Source organism: Thunnus thynnus, chromosome 1 (genome assembly GCF_963924715.1).
Source record: "Thunnus thynnus chromosome 1, fThuThy2.1, whole genome shotgun sequence".
Lineage (NCBI taxonomy): Eukaryota > Metazoa > Chordata > Actinopteri > Scombriformes > Scombridae > Thunnus > Thunnus thynnus.
The window spans coordinates 11,676,377-11,693,531 of NC_089517.1; the positions used below are offsets into that span (position 1 = coordinate 11,676,377).

General features: G+C 37.7%; 2 protein-coding genes across 2 annotated transcripts; one reads left to right on the forward strand and one right to left on the reverse strand.

Moving 5' to 3' along the window:
• The first annotated feature begins 377 nt into the window (after positions 1–377).
• Positions 378–5,192, forward strand: LOC137179632 (hyaluronan and proteoglycan link protein 3-like). The gene is made up of 6 exons (XM_067584463.1): positions 378–805; positions 1,460–1,649; positions 1,797–2,019; positions 2,118–2,263; positions 3,356–3,658; positions 4,487–5,192. Exons 2-6 carry the CDS (start codon positions 1,517–1,519, stop codon positions 4,771–4,773), a joined length of 1,092 nt encoding a protein of 363 aa, XP_067440564.1. The 5' UTR covers positions 378–805; positions 1,460–1,516; the 3' UTR covers positions 4,774–5,192.
• Positions 5,193–5,882: 690 nt separating this feature from the next.
• Positions 5,883–9,248, reverse strand: LOC137179642 (uncharacterized). Its single transcript, XM_067584476.1, has 4 exons — positions 9,117–9,248; positions 7,916–8,093; positions 7,561–7,808; positions 5,883–6,785 (listed from the first exon to the last, which is right to left on the reverse strand). Exons 1-4 carry the CDS (start codon positions 9,138–9,140, stop codon positions 6,471–6,473), a joined length of 765 nt encoding a protein of 254 aa, XP_067440577.1. The 5' UTR covers positions 9,141–9,248; the 3' UTR covers positions 5,883–6,470.
• Positions 9,249–17,155: the final 7,907 nt, after the last annotated feature.

Sequence of the window (17,155 nt, forward strand, 5' to 3'; positions counted from 1 at the left end):
TCACTTTTGATCACATTAATATAAAAATCAAATAGACCAAATATATTTGGGTTCATGTTAATCCTAAAGCAGATTTAGCTTTGGCATGTATTTTATTAAATGAGAAATAAGCTAACTGTGACCACACAAAAATGGAACTGGCATTGGAAATAACATGATGTTTGGTTTTAGATCCATATGGACCATATAGTCTTCTTTCTGTAAAATAATTTACATTTTAAATCTTTCTCATCTTTGGTTGTTTTGCAGAGAATGCTCATGAACTTCAAACATTTACATTCATAGGAACATTTATTTATTTATTTATTAACAAATGTACACTTCACTGCCCAAGATTAGACAAAAATAAGGAAATTCTTTTTTCATTCTTTCATTTGTTTAAACACTGGCACTATACATTTAGAATATGTATGAATTTTGTTGGTGGACTTCATATTTGGCATCACTGTTCCTCTTTCACTCACTGGCTGTAGAAACACTCAGGTGGGTTCATTAGTCCACAGAGGCTGAACTGTTCCTGCAGCAGAGCGGCTCTGCTACTCTTCAGGGAAACTTTAGACTACACGTATCATTGTGAAATGTTGCACCTAGTTTAGTGTCAAACATCTGGTGTAAGTTTTTTCTAATTAACGACAAAGATCGGAGACAAAAGCCCGGATTTTTTTGTTTTCTTCAGTGATATCAGATAACCGCTGTGATCGTCAGAAGAAGAGACACTGACGTGCGCATCTTTTTCTTCAGCTTCTCACCATCAAAGCTTTCCTTTCAGAGGGATTTAAAACCACGACAGCAGAATTGTTTTGCGGTGAGTGAAGAACAACAAATATTAATAAAGTGCTTAATTATGTTCTTTAATCTTAATAAAATGCATCACCTCATTAGCCAGAGGAGCGTCTGTAAATTTGTCTTACGTTCCCTAAATTTAGAAGAACTTTTTGCGTTTTTATTCCATGTTTTTCAATGAGCTCACCTGTGTCCAGGTGTTAGGTCCCTGACACTGAGGAAGCTGTTTTCACGGGTAGATGCATATATTTAGATGCAGATCAGGGTACGGATGCAAATAAGTCTGATGCTAAAATTATCTTCTCAACAGAATTATCTGTATTATAGAAATAAATCTGTCGAAAATACAAAGTGAATTACCTCAGCTTATATTTTAAATATGTAATTTGAAGTAACTGTGTTCGGTTACAATGAAAAGAAAACTATTTCCACAAACTTACAGGTCTAAAACACAGCAAAAAGTTGTCGAAGTAGAAACATGAAGTTTTATAGAAAACAGACGGGACTTACTAACATGGTGTCATACTGGCCTCTACTGGCACTGTACTGTCACTACAAACAATGTTAAAAATACAGCAGACTGTGTATTAACTAAAAATACAGTCAAATACAGTAAAAGTAATTATTCTGCTATGTGTTTCTGGGAATACAGAGCTAATCAGATCTCTCTCCACAGGTCTGAAGATTGTACAGACACCATACAGGATCAGGATTTGTCATTACAGTCAGGACGATGGTTTGTTGCGTCCAGGCTCTGCTGTTGTTGGGAGTCCAGCTGGCTCTCTCAGACCGGGCCCTGGCTGTCCCCAGTATCCCAAACCGCTTCTTCTACCACAATTTCCTCAATGGAAAGGGCAACAAAGAAAGTATGCACATTATTAACAGAATATATTGTAAATCCTTATAGATGTTTACATTAGAGCTGCATTTCAATCTGCTTAAGGTCATATTTTTAATATAAAGGTGATATTTTCAAGCTCTATTCTCAAATGTAATGTCTGTATTTCCTCTAGTTCATTTCAACGGTGTGAAGCTCCACGTGGACTCTGCTCAGTCATCTGTGTTTTCAGTCAGGGGGGGTAATGCCACTCTGCCATGCAGGTTTTGGTACGAGCCTGAGCTCAGCTCTCCAAGGGAGGTCCGAGTCAAGTGGTCCTGGTTCCCTGTTGCTGGGGAACATGAGACAGACGTGCTGGTGGCTATTGGGTCCCGCAGTCGAAGCTTCGGAGACTTCAGGTTGTTGGAAAAACCAATGACTATTTAATTGATGATCATTCTTTAAACTTTTACTTACAGTGTGTCTGTTGGTTTGTTGCTTGTTGCCTGTCGATCAGAGGTCGTGTGCAGCTCAGACAGGACTTCCCAGGAGACGCTGCACTCGTGATGACTGAACTCCAGCTGAATGATTCAGGTCGTTACATCTGTGAGGTGGTAGACGGACTAGAGGACAAGAGCACGTCTGTTGAGCTGGAGTTACGAGGTACTTCATCCTAAACTTTGACACTTTCACTTCCTTCCGATGCGAGTTCAATTATTACAGACACTTTTAATTGAGATGTAAGTAAAACAAAAGTGTGACATTTACTAATTATAAGAATTTCACTCAAATTGTATAGCCAGAACACATCCTAAGACCCTAAGACAGGATCGTTTTGACCATTAGAGTCCTTTAGAATGACATTTTAGATTTTACATTGCTTAATTGTTTGTTTGTTAGTACACTTGCATGCTTGTGTATATATAATTCATATTCATTCCTTGAAATAAATGTGTTGCTTTATATTGACTGCTAACACTCACTCTCACTGTCCAATGACTTTTGTAAGAAGGATTTAATCATTTCTTGTAGAATTAAATTAGATTCTGATAAGTCTCATTGTTATCACTGGCAGGATGAGTCGTAGCAGAAATACATTATATTTTAGATCATATTAATAGTAATACATGTTTAGTTCGTTAATTAGTGGTAGTAGCTGTAGTTGAAGAGTAGTAGTACTTGTAGGAGAAGTATGATAAGATAACCTTTATTGTCTTGGACCATGAGTGCTGCTTATGTCAGTCATGACAAATACTAAACATCATCTAAACAAAAGCCATCAGACAAACATCTAGTGCAAAAAAACAGATCATACAAAGATAACAAGGTAAAAGATGTACTGAATAAATAAATAGAATACATAGACGTACACAAAGGCTAGAGCCTAGAGCTAGCAGCAGACAGATATTACACATGTGCCCAGTAAAAAGTACTCACATCATGGTGACAATGAGACAAAAAAATGGGTGAGAAACGCAATAAAATACTATCGATAATAAAACATGATCTAAATGATACACTCATATCTATGTCTCGGTGCTATTTAAAAGTCTAATGGAGGTTGGGATGTATTAATAGCAGTGGATGCAGAGATACTAGCAGTGGTAGTAATAATAGAAATATTTTAGTGTACATATTTTAAAGGTAATCAAAACACTGCAAGGAGTTTTACTGTGCAAACCCTCATAAAATGTAACGTAGATGTACATCTCACTATTATAAATTCACAGCTGTCTGATTAATTCCACCACACAGGTGTAGTGTTTCCCTACCAGCATCCTCGTGGACGTTACCACCTGAGCTTCCTGGGTGCCCAGCAAGCCTGTGAGGAGCAGGACTCCACACTGGCAACCTTCGCTCAGCTCTTCCAATCCTGGAAGGAAGGCCTGAACTGGTGCAACGCAGGCTGGCTGGCTGACGGGACGGTCCAGTACCCCATCACCCGGCCCAGAATGCCCTGCGGGGGGCACGACCTCGGCCCAGGAGTCCGGAGCTACGGCAGACGCCAGCTGCACCTTCATCGCTACGATGTCTTCTGCTTCTCCTCCTCACTGCGAGGTGAAGTGATCTTTGAGAAATTTAACATGACTGAGGACATGTTGACATGTCAGAGTAGGAAAAGCACAGGTGTCACTAATAACATCAGCTCTGTGTCATCATGCATGCACAATACCAAGACCCTGAAACCACAGCTAAATGGAATTAATTTAGTTATTTACGCCTGTGACCTGTCCAAATGTCTTCCATGGTAGAGGCCTATTAAATATCTCCCTTTGGTCTTCATCAGTGAATTAAATTGAAGTTTCAATGATGAAGTACCTCCCTGCTTTGAAACTATCTTTGCCAAAAGGCACAATTTTTATCTCTCTGTCTCTGTTGCCTTTATTAAGAGGGCGCTGTCACTGGAAATTGTGTGCAATATTCATAAAGCCCAATATGAAGCCTCATTAAATCTACATTGACCTGTATGCTCAAAAGTGAACAATTATATAGCAATATTAAGTAACTATGAGTTTGAAGATATCTAACACTAAGAAATTAAACCACATACAAGGATTCAAAGACAAATTACAACATACTGACTATATAACAAAAAAGCCTCCATACTTTACTTTTTCACCCCATAATTGGTCAAGTTTTGTCCTTTTTTTTTTTTACCTCATGACCGAAGTCAGTCACCATAATAGTAGAAATATTTATACCCCAACCCCATAGCTTTCTTTTGGTTTATGTACATTACAGTGTAAAGTAAATCAACACTTATTCCCTGAGTCTTTGCAACCAACCTATCAAATGGTCTGTACTTTAATGAAGGGTCTGTTTGATTGCATGATCTAGCCTGCAGAAAGATCTCTAAATACCACCATAAATATGTTTCCTCTAAAGGGAAGGTCTACTATCTTCAGCCCTCTCAAAAGATGAATCTGACGGAGGCTCAGCAGGCGTGTGAGGAGAACGGAGCAGAGATTGCCAAAGTTGGACAGCTCTTTGCCGCCTGGAAATTCTCAGGTTTGGATCACTGCGACGCTGGCTGGCTGGCTGACGGAAGCGTTCGGTATCCCATCACCAGACCAAGAAGAAACTGCGGCCCCTCTGAGCCGGGGGTGCGCAGCTTTGGCTTCCCGCCTCCACAGCACAAGCATGGAGTCTACTGCTACAAGACAGATGATTAATGAACGTTCAGTCGATCCCAAATCGTCTGTGGGGTCAGAAATGTAAAATTTACACTGATTTCTTTAAAATATTTATCCTTATCAGCAAGTGGCTTTAATAATAATGTGTAGACCCCAGTTTTATTATTATAACTGCATCTCATGCTATTTTTCTATTAGTACAATCTCTCTGTGAATTTAAAGCATTACTTTAATGTGATGCTGTCTCATTTATGAGCTTTTCAAACTATTATTTGTGAAGTACTTGAGCATTGAATTCTGCAAAAGCTAGTAAATGGACCTTAGAATGATTTTGTCAATAACATTTGTACTGTTTTATCATGCACCTCAGTTGATTTCCACATTAAGGTAAGCGTTGATTTGTGGATATTCACATTCCTGGAAGAATAAGTTATTTTGTGTATCAAATACATTTCCACCATTAAAATCCTTGTACAAAGATCCCTGTGTCTCTCCAGACAAAGGTTTATGCCCCCCCCCACACACACACAACTTAAACCTGCTATCCTGCTACCAAAAAAGGTTTGAAAGAGACATATCAGGTGGAGCTTTAAGGTCCCCCTCCAGACAGTTTTATAAAATAGACAGCTTTAAAAATATTAAAACTTTATTTGTGTAGCACTTTCCTTAACAAAGTTGCAAAATGCTTTACAAAGAAAAGCAAATTATGAAGACAAAAGTGAATAAAAACAAACAATAAGATCATCAAACACAGGAAATTAAAAAGTATGAGAGTAGTTTTAAGATATAGACAAATACTCTGTACTACTACTGCTTGGAATAATAATATTTCCATAAAAAAAAAGATTATCATGTTAAAAATCCTTAAAATTACATCTACTCCTCCCTTATTGAAAGATCCAGAATCAAGGAATGTGCAAATATTATTCATTTAAAAAGTTAAACTGCTGGAAACAAGATGTCTCCTGAAAAATCAATTCTCATTGTATGTGCACTGCAGGCTTCAAGTTTCAAATCAAGCACAGAGAAGCTTCATTTGAATGAAAAAACAAACATATCAACATTTTTCAGGTTTGACAAACAGCAGCTTCATTTCTTCATGCAAAGACTCTGTCTGAGGTAGGTTCAACAGGCTTAACTGCCTAAAGCATTTGGTTATTCTTTATTTACCATACAGCACACATCTCCGTCTTATTGTGAAAGTCTAAAAAGTATAGATCTTACCACAACTGTCCAATTTATTTTGAGCAACTATTTTGTTTCACACACACTCAGTATCTCCTTTTATAACTGCCAGGATAATCTGCATGGAAAAACATATAATACAGTACTCTACGGTGTTTTCATACATATTAGTGTTCAATCAGAGGAAATATTGAATTCAGTCTGTGGTAGCAGCTATACTGAGTATAAGGAAAGTGGCTGTTAGCAGCATACTGAACTTAAGAATATTCATAAGATCCAGAGTAGATTATTGTTCTCAAGTTCAGTCCAATATCAGAAAGCAACAAGGCATCTCACCTTAATGAGTGGTATCAATGCTTCACAAGAGCTGTAAATAGTAGTTTTACAGCTCCACTGAAGGTGCAGTGGCCTGGCACAAAGATACTGTTGTGTACAGTGTATTTCAGGTAATGTGCAACCATGTGACTAAAACTCTGCTTATTACAATCCCCCCCCCAAAAAAAACACATGATGATCATTTTGTTTGTTTGTGTGTGTGTGTAAACCCTCGGCTACTCAAACCCAGCCTCAAAGAGAAGTCTCTCTATTTTCATGCTGACCTCTGCCTTTTTCTGAGGGGACAACCTTTTAAACATTTCCAAAAGGCCCATGAAGTAGTATTCATCGCAGTCTTGTGGTTTTTCAGAGTTTGTCGAAACAGTTTGTTCATTTTTTGGAGAGTCTGTGCTCCTCTTTGTCATTCCTGCAGTGTCACATTGGTTTGACTCGGAGATGACGGAAGAACCTGACTGGCTGCTGCCTTCTCCACCGTTTTGGTCGTCTTGATCCTGGATGATGATTATTCCGCTACTGTCATCTGTGTTCTTCTGTGAGGAAAACACATTTTTTTAAACAACAAACTATGGGGTTCAAAGACAATCCATATTATATAAACAATCAACATATGATGCACAGCTTGTGGCTCAGTGATTAGCACTGTTGCCTCACAGCAAGAAGAAGGGTTCGAATCCCGGCTGTTGCTTTCTGTGTGGGGTTCTGCCGGGTTCTCTGCTTACCTCCCACCATAAAAGACATATATGTTAGCTTAATAGTCCTAAAAATGGTTCCCCTTTGCTCCTAGTATATAGGATGGGTCAAGTGTAGAGGATACATTTCATTTCAATGTATGCGAGTGCTGAGAAATGACAATAAAAGTCTGAATGTTAAGAATGTGAAATTATATCCATTTCTGGGGTTTGTCCATCCGTTCAAATTTGCATTCAAAGAACATGTTTAAAACATTACAGAAATTTGTGATCATAAATGTTTTTAAACAATTTGCTGCAAGTTCAGTTAGTGTGTAAAATGTTCTACAATATCCTTGAGAAACGAAGACTCTCCTTCTCAACAGCTGCACATACAGGATGTTGTTTGGTTATGGATTGATGGGCATAGAAATCATATTGGTGTACATAACAGTGACATACAGAATTCTATCTGGAGAATAACAGTTAAATCCTTCAAAGATATTGCAGCCAACATCACCAGATCACAGTAACAATATGCAACTCTAGGCTAGAAAAGGCTAGCAATTTTCTATATGTTTCTTACTGGCAACAACCTTATTCTTTAAAAGTGCATAATACATAAGCGCAGCCTTACTGTGTCGTATGCAGGGACGTCATTCTCTCCAGGGGTCACCGCTGGGGCATTCAGTTCTCCAGTTTGGACTATTATGCCCATGAATGTCTGTAATTGTGAAGATCTTATGGCTCTCAACATATGGGACTCTTGGCAGGCTGATAAGTGATGGGTGAAGTCATATTTCTTTAGTAGCGTGGATTTGCAGTACAAACAGTGGTAATGGGGCCTGTTTCTGCACTCCAGACTACATCTGTGGATTGTGTACTCTGAAATATGGATGGCAGACTTCATTATTAATAAATTGCTGATGAAAAAAAAATTCTGAAATTGTCAATTAATTACAAAATAAAATAAAAAAACATAGAAAGCTTACCTCCAATGAAGACGGCTCTCCTTAGATGATCTTGCAAATGAATCCTAACTCTGGTGGGTATTTGGGGTTTGAAAAAAGTTGGTGTACAGAAAGGACAGTGCACTTTACCCGGAGGACAGCAACTGTTGCATTGTAGCAGAGGAGGAAATGATGATCCCTTCTGGATAGATATATGAACCTGGAATAGAGGATAAAATAAGTACTCATAAACAGCTGTAGCTCCCATGAACTCTTTATTAACTTTCCAGTTGTCTGCTCTTATTAAGAGAAAACACAGCTCATTTAAAATGTGAGTAACTTATACAGGAAGAAGGAATGTGATGTGGAAGGACAAGATGAGTTTACCTCGAGTTATAGCTACAACTATGTTATTTAACATGGCCATGTCAACACAGCAATGCAAGTGTGTGTTTGCACATTCAGTTTGATCAGCTCTTCATATCATATTAACCCTTCTAGAGCTACAATAATTAGTTGATTAACAGATTTGTCAATAGTCAACAGAAAATTAATCGCCAGCTATTTTGCTAGTTGATTAATCATTTTGAATCATTTTTTTTTAATTATCTGACTCCAGCTTCTAATATGTGAATATTTTCTGGTTTCTATAGTCTTTAATGATACTAAACTGAATATCTTTGGGTTGTGGACTGTTGTTTGGGACAAAACGAGACATTTTAGGTTGCATCTTGGGTTTGGGAAACAGTGATCGACATTTTTCAACATTTTCTGATTAATCAATAAAGAAAATAAACGTTAGTTGCGGCCTTGAAGCCCTTTAATCCTGCCGAATAGCTTTTCAACAGCTATTATTCGGCTAGTCGCACTAACGTTGTTGTAATGTTTCTATCGTGGAAGGTGTTAACCTTATATTTTGTTTTTTTTAAAAGTGCAACGTTGCTTCCTCGGATCCCCTAAATGACGCTCTGGTGCTTTGGGGTAAATTAAAGAATTAATGCTCACAAAAACACGTTATTATGATTAGAGTTAGGTTAGTTAGCGGGCTACCTCCATGTAGCTAGCTAGACAATTAACTTTGTTTACCAACAGCTCGCCAAGTTACGAAAAAAGACAACTCCTTTGAGGCATTTGGTCTACTTCATGGCTATATAGTGAGGATGACGTAATGGTTGTTAACAATATTAAAACACAGAACGGTCGGGTATGAGTTCTGTTACGGTAATAAACTATCTTTGCTTACTTTTAACTGTTGATCACTGTCCATCTCTGCTGCCACGGTGCAGAAGTTGTTGTGTTTCCCCCCTCTGCCTCTTCTTCTTCTTCGTCTGCACTATTTTGGCTTCTTCTTCTTCTACTCCTTTTTCTTCTGCTGCTGCTGCTTCTGCGTCTGCGTTCTGCTTCTGCTTCTTCATTTCCGGCAGGCTACATGCCTTGCTGCCTCCCGCAGGTCGGGATTATGTTGCAGGTCGGGGTATGTATTTTCAAAGGTGTAATAATTCTGTTGTAATGAATTCAAGGACTGCTTTCACGGTCTTTGACTGGTTCTCATTGGGATTAAGAAGTTCCTCATTGTGACTGTCTATATTCCCATACGTGATACTGTGGTAGGGTGAATTACAGTAATGTGGGACAATTTTTTGCAATTGGCACTGATATTTGTATTTTATTACAAGACTAAAGACCCCTGAATAACTATTGGTATTGCACATTTAATGTGCTTAAATACATATTTCACCAATTTAAGAACCTCTATTACTGTCCCACAGTAGTAAAATCATGTTGTACCACATTTCAAACCACATTTTCTAGAGTGGGATGAGGAAAAGTTAACTGAAATAAAAATATGAAACATGTTTTAATCATATTATAGCATGTTTGATGCATGGATATATCATAAACACAATCTGACAACTTTAAATCCTTTGTCACTACCCATTTACTGGACTTCAACATATGGACTTCACAGCAGGTATTTCCTGTTGGAAGATTACCCCACCCCAATCTGTAGCATCACATGTGTGGAGTCATGTGACTTTAATTACAACACCCCAGGTTTAATTTAATGGCAGTCCTTTTCATTAGCATTTGTTAGGGAAGAGGAAGAAATAGATGCATTTGAGCTTAGGTGTCCCACATTTGGCAGTGTCCCACATTACAATAATCCACTCTTATAGCCGTGCTCTTTACTTTTCATATAAGATAGATTCCATAAGTAGATGTTTACAATATTTGTTGTTTTCTGCAGTTCCCATACAGTCCATCCTCATGCTTGCCTATCTTCACTCAGCCCCATGCTAATCCACACTGTCCTTGTCTTAGTCTTAGTCATAATGGCAGTGTGCCTTCTCACGTTGTCTAGATAACAACACTCAGTCTTTAAACTCTTTTGTATCAACAAGTAATGACAGCCCTTCTTTTCTTTTTCCCACTGTTCCTGCCACACAGCTGTTATGTTTTCCTTGATGATAGATGTACATTCACATTGCATACACTCAGATCAATGTTTCTCTTCAGTGCCCTTTTAGCCACCATGTCTGCTGCCTCATTCCCTTCTACCCCAACATGGGCTAGTACCCAAAAAAAACCCAACCGAGCCACCGGCATGTTCAATTTTATACAACAGAACCAACAACTCCACCACAAGGTCCGGCCAGGTCCCTAACTTGTTTTCTTTCTTCGGTCTAAGCATATGACTGCCCTCCTCAGCCTGGCCTCCTCTACCCACTGCAGTGCCCACATTATAGCTATTAGCTCTGCTGTATACACTGAAACTCCATCAGAGAGTCATCAGTTTCAAGGTCTGGGATGTAAAAGTCAAAGCCTGATCTTCCAGTTTTGGAATCTTGAGCTCCGTCTGTATAAATCTGGAGATAATGTTCCCAGTTGTTTTTTAGCCTTTCCTTTACCATGCCCAGATATACAGTACTCCCATGTGTTCTTATGCTTTCTGATATACTGAAGTCTATTTCTGGTGTGGGTGGTATCCATCGTGGTACAACTGACCAGTGTATTAGAGGAGCCACTCCTACTTCCACCTCTTTACTTATATTGAAAATAAAACAATCTTTCTTCATTTTCCCTACTCCCCTTTCCCAAGCAGTATCCAACACCACTTTTGCTGGATACTCTCCTTGATGCCCCCCTTTAACTATTTACTGCATTGCCAATTTTGCTCTCAGAAAACTAGTGTTGGCAATCCAGGTTAAAGGTGTATTACCACCACCTACTGGACTAGAGTGTGGAACAGTCAGATACACATGGATGATAAGTAAAAGATAAGCCAAAAGACTACAGTATTTAAATGGAATAAACAACAAAATTGGCCATGAATAAGGAACTTGTATGATACATGTAGTATTTATGGGTTTGAAGATCAACTCTTTAAAGGATAGGTTCACAATTTTTCAATCAAGTGCCCATAAGAACACCAAAATAGGTTTTCCTTGCTGTAATCATTCTTCCTGTTCGTACTGGATATTAAAAGATCCCCTTCAAATGTGCTTTCAATGTAAGTGATGGAGGCCAAAAATCCAGTGTGTCCACACAGTCATTTTGTGTAAAAATGCATTTAAAAGTTTATAAGAAGCTTATATGAGGCTTCAGCTGTCTGAGTTAGTCATATCAAGTGGATATCTGCCTCATTTACAGTCTTTTTAACATCAAATTCTCTCTTTATGTTTCACTGCTGAGCTGCAATGGAAGTATAATAAGAAAAAAAGGGACTGTGGCACTAAAAAGAATGTAACATTGAAAGATATCTACTTGATTTGACTCTTTTGGATGCTGAAGCTTTATGTTGTGGCTTCAGATAAACTTTTAAATGCATTTTTGCACAGAAGGAGGCTTCTGGATTTTGCCCCCCTTCATTTACATTACAAGTGCATTATGAAGGAATCCTCTAATGGTCAGTATAAGGCAGACTTGAAAAGTTGTGAACCTGTCCTTTAAACTGGATTAGACTGATATTGTATCTCTAATGTTAAACAGACTGAGCAAATGAGATCTGGAGTAAACCAAAGCTACATATTGTGAAATTAAAAAATAATATTTTAATGAAATATTAATATATATTATTTATATTTAAATGAAAATATCATCTATCAAAGAAAAAGCGGTCTGTCTGTGTGCAGAATAGATCTGAGTGTCTCTTCATATTGAACCAGGGTGGTACGCAGCTTTTAAAGAATGAAGTCAGATCTGTCCAGTGATGATCTGGGAGAAATTGAAAGAAGTCATTATTTGTTTTGCCATCTTTTGTTTTCTACTGCCCTTTATACTGGGAATGTTGTGATCTTTTGTTGAGTGATATAAATGATACAAACTGGATATAAATGACTCACATCATCTGAAATTTTTGTTTGAGAAAGAGACCTTCAAATTAGCAACTTATTTAGCGAATGCATGAGAGTTCAGGAAGAAAACCTTGTATCATGATTACTACATGATTACTACTTTTGTTGCTTTTTATTATTAGATTACCTGGACTACTTTGTGTGCTGTACTGTAAACTTTAATGTCTTGTAAAGCAGTCTTTACCAGAAGTATAAAAGCCATTAAAAAGTGTCAGGACCTGAAATTCATTCATACTTCAATCCTTGATATACATGTACAACACTCTTTAACCTGACAGTGTTAAAGCTGTTGGATCCTTTCCTACTGTCTTACTTTATTCAGAATGACCAAGTCTTACACTGTTTAAGCCTTAATCGGTTTACTTGCTTACATTTCTAAGTGCTTTCGAAGTGCTTGATAAACTTTGATAAACTAAAGCTGTACAAAAAATTTTCCCATCATCTAACTACTCTTGCCACTTTGCTTTTCTCCAAATAATTCTCTTGACCTCTGACCTCTTGCCAAGCTGTGAAGAGCTTGTTTAGCACCTCATTCCCCTTGAAGAGGTAGATGAGTAGGAACAAGTATAAACATACTGTGAATGCACCTTTAACACTGAATATATTATCTTGACAACTGAAATAAAAGCATCTCAGGCTCTTGACAACCGAAACACAATCAGAACATGTTAAAATATTTCCAGGTTTATTCTCCTCTCCCCATTGTAAAGCCAATAATACTACCAGCATTTCCACTTTCTACAGAAAATTTCATGACCTCACAACTCTTTCTTTCAGGAGCTGAAAATATCAGTTTTCACTTGTTTTGGATCTTCTCTTATGGACATTACTTTTTGTCTAATATTAGTGTTTTTAGTAGTGGTTATGTCCTTTTAGAGTTAAATTTTTATTTTGAACATGTATTGTTTAGTTTGTCTTTGCCATGAACAAATCTAAGTACTATGTTATTCATTTATTTATCTTGACAAATTCCTCATTCATAGTAAATTTACCAAAGTTAAGACCTGTTTTTTTTCCACTGTAGATCTTATTTTTTTCTGTTCGATGTATGTTTACTGTAGTATGTGTTTGTTTACTGCAGTCACAAATTTCTGGGAAAAAGTAACACATTATCACATTATATGCATCGGAGTTACTCCCATTTCCTGGGACTCCAAACACATGCTGTCCTTTGTAAATGCATGTGACAAAAAAAACAAAAAAACAATTCATCTATCCCTACAAGACTGGCTCAAAAAGCAGAAAAAAGAGCCTTAGATGGATTTATTATTAAATTACTATACTTTTTCCAATAAATCCAAACAGCAACTTAAACTAATCTGTACTTTCTATCCTCAAATCTGAACCCCATTCACTTTAGAGAGCTACATCTCTCTCTGGATGTCTTCATCTTCTCCACTTACTGCTGAAAATGATCGGCCCCAGCAAAAAATATCCAAAATAGTACAATATGCCCCCTCCGTTGCTCTCCCTGAGATGCTTTCCTTTCTTTTTTACCAATTAAAGAGTTATCCAAACTGATGGTCTAAGGATAGAGGGTATCATATGTTGTGAAGATTGTAAGGCCTTTGAGGCACATCTGTGATTTTGATTTTGGGCTATATAAATAAAGTTGATTTGACTTGTTTGTTTTGTTTTTCTTACCATACTGAAAGACAAAGGTGAGTTTTAAAAATCCAGACAACAACAGGAAGCATACAGAACAGGGTGTATGTGCATATCTGTTTCTCTTCCTGTCTTTTGGTCTAAATAGAGACCTGAAAGTGAAGAACACAGGCAAAGGAGGAACACAGCTTTCCAAAAGGAGAACCTACCACAGCCAGCAGATGGCAGTCAGGTGTTTGAGTACTCTCATTCAACAATAAGAGCAGAACAAAATGTGCAGTAACTATTAAACCGTATTAACTCTCTGCTCTGTTACTAACACATCCACTAGAGAAACACAAGTTCTATATTCGAATCAGCACTTGCATAAACTCTCCCTGTGTTGATATAACATGATCCGCTAACTGTATCACACTGCAAGATTGGATAGTAGATTTCCTGAATGCGCTGTGAACAAACTGAAGTCATGCAGAAAATCTGGCATTTATGGAAAAACAATCAGATTAAATGTGAAAATTGCAGGATGACACAAATGTGACTACTGGAAATCTGAGGTGAAATGTGACAGCCAGACAGTGAGTAAGAGAGAGAGAGTGGGAGAGGGAGAAAAAGTGCAGAAAAGAACACAGTGTACAGTCATTGAAGTATGTTCACAGACCCCGCAGTATCTCTCAGGTTTATGAGACATTCATATGTGGGACAGTACAGTATTTGCTTTTCAGCTGATTCAGCAGTACAGGTCTTGTTAGGCTCATGTCAGCAAACACTGACAAAAATCTCACTTACAAAACCAATCACGGCTGATTGTTCATCACTAAATCTCAGCTTATGTATTTAAGTACGTGAACTAAGGATTAAACAAGGAGTGAGACAGACTGCTGCTTCAGCAACACGGAAGTGTCATTAGAAATGTTAATGTAACATGAAGTTATTATGTAAGTATTTGCCATCATAAGGGCGTCCAACAAGACATAAATTTAGCAAAAGGAAGCAGATTTATGCTCTGACCTCCACACCCACTACTGAAAGTGTGTAACAGTTTTTCTGTGTAAAAACTGTTACACACTTTCTGTGGCATTCTGTATAAATGCCTCAAAGTAGTTCTGACAAAACTGACGCAAAAGCCGAAATGTTTAGGTTTATTTATCTTTTGATCATATGATTTGAGCTACACTGTGTTTGAAAAATGCCATACAATGTTTTATTATTACTTCAATAAACTGGCGTTGTGTTGATTTTTTTCACTTACTCATGTTCAGTTAGTAAATACAATTCTGAGTATTTACACTTGACTTGGGCCATTTTGACGTTATGCTACTTTATACTTGTACTCCACTTCATTTTCCTGACAGCTATAGACTTTGCAGATTAACATTTCACATACAAAACATAGGATCATGTTATAAAATCTGATAAATTGTTATAGATTAAACTACCAGTTTATAAAGTAGCTGAAATTAACTCCACAACATTAAAATGCTGCTTACAAAGCAATGTGTCAGTAATAATATTCCACTATTATAATTACATAATGATATAACACTAACAGGAACCATTCTGCTGCATAACGAGTACCCTAACCCTAACATTTTGAATGCATGACTTTTACTTGTAATGGACTTGGGGGTGGATATTGAGCAGCGTTGACCAGTGCGTTGCCTTTGGCTCCCTGTTTCAACTACCCAGTCTACGGACGAAGCAAGGGGAGTGATCGAGATAACTTCAAACTCCTAACCCTAACTCTAACCCTACCACAACCCCAACCCTAACCCCGGTATTACTCTTAGGTTGTAGAGTAAAAAAAGTCCAATTTGACACTCTATCTTGAATGAATGAAATCAGAGGATATTTCATTCAGTGACTTCCTGAAAAGTAGCAGGCGTGACGCAGACAATGCATGCTGTCCATTAATTGGAAGATGGGCGATTCAATTACCGGCTCCTCTAGTCCGCATGTCTAAGTGTCCTTGGGCAAGATACTGAACCCTAAGTTGCTCCTGATGGTTTTGCCATCAGTATGTGAATGTGTGTGAATGATTATATTCCCTCTGATGGGAAGGTTGGGACATTGCATGGTATCCCTGCCATCAGCGTATGAATGTGTGTGAATGGGTGAATGTGACTCATAGTGTAAAAAACGCTATGAGTGGTCGAAAGACTAGAAAGGCGCTTTACAAGTACAGTCCATTTACAATTTAAAAAGAAACCATCACATCATGGGCCTGAACAAAAACAGGGATTCGCAGAAAAGGTCTTCTTCACCAAATCTAGTAATCACATGAAAAATGTGATAAGACCTTCATGTTACACTTTCAGCACCAAGAATCTCCTGGTCACATGTTTAAGGTGATGTTAGTGTCATTACATCACATGGTAGTCAAATGAGAAGCAAGAATTTGTTGGAAAGTGTTCATCTGGCTTGGAGACCAATATCATCAATCTCACCAACCACTATTACAGTATTAGTAGAAGTGGAGAAGTTTATTTATCTCAGCTTGACCCCCTTCAAACATTAGACTTGACTTAACCCTTGAATGTAATAGCTTTTTCGCAGTATATAGTTATATATGGTTTCAAGAAATTCAGGAAAATCTCAGTTTCCAAATTGGCAGAGTGAAGCTGAGTCAAGCTATGAATAGAAATCTCACAAGCTGAATTGAATCCCACACTTGGCGAGTCGGCGATTTCCTCTTCATAGTTGAGGTTCTCGAGGGTGTAAACCCCAACATAAGTAATATTTTGGTGTAACCTCAGGAAACTGTGTCATGGAGTCGTTGGAGAAGTTTCTAAACAAAACAAAGAGAGGTCAGCGGCAGGCTGATGAAATAAACACCACAGAGATGTTACGAAATGTTATGCCCCTATCATTTGTTATTTTGTTGCCCTGACATTTATTATAAACTGTTTTCTCAGAATTTCCTATGGCAGCACAGGCAACCTTGTCTTATATAATCTGTACACTGACATGTGTAAAACAGAAAATTAATATAAGGGGAGAAAGTCATTTGCACTATGTCTGTGATGTATCCTTGTATAGTTAACATGTGTCTGTTAGGGCACCAGTAGTACAAAGAGGCCCAATATATGAGTTCAGTGCTATTAACAATGAACTGCAAATATCTGATGTTCGAATGCACGCACTGTCTTACATAACTTTCTTTTTTACTGTCTTATGTGTACATTTTGAGGTGTTTTCCCTCTTTATTAGTGTTTTATATGTTTAATTACAGAAAATATTTGATCTTGTGTGGTCAACAAGGCTCTTATCTATTTTAGTCATCATATCATTATATTCATCATAGATTCAGTGATTGTAAAACTGG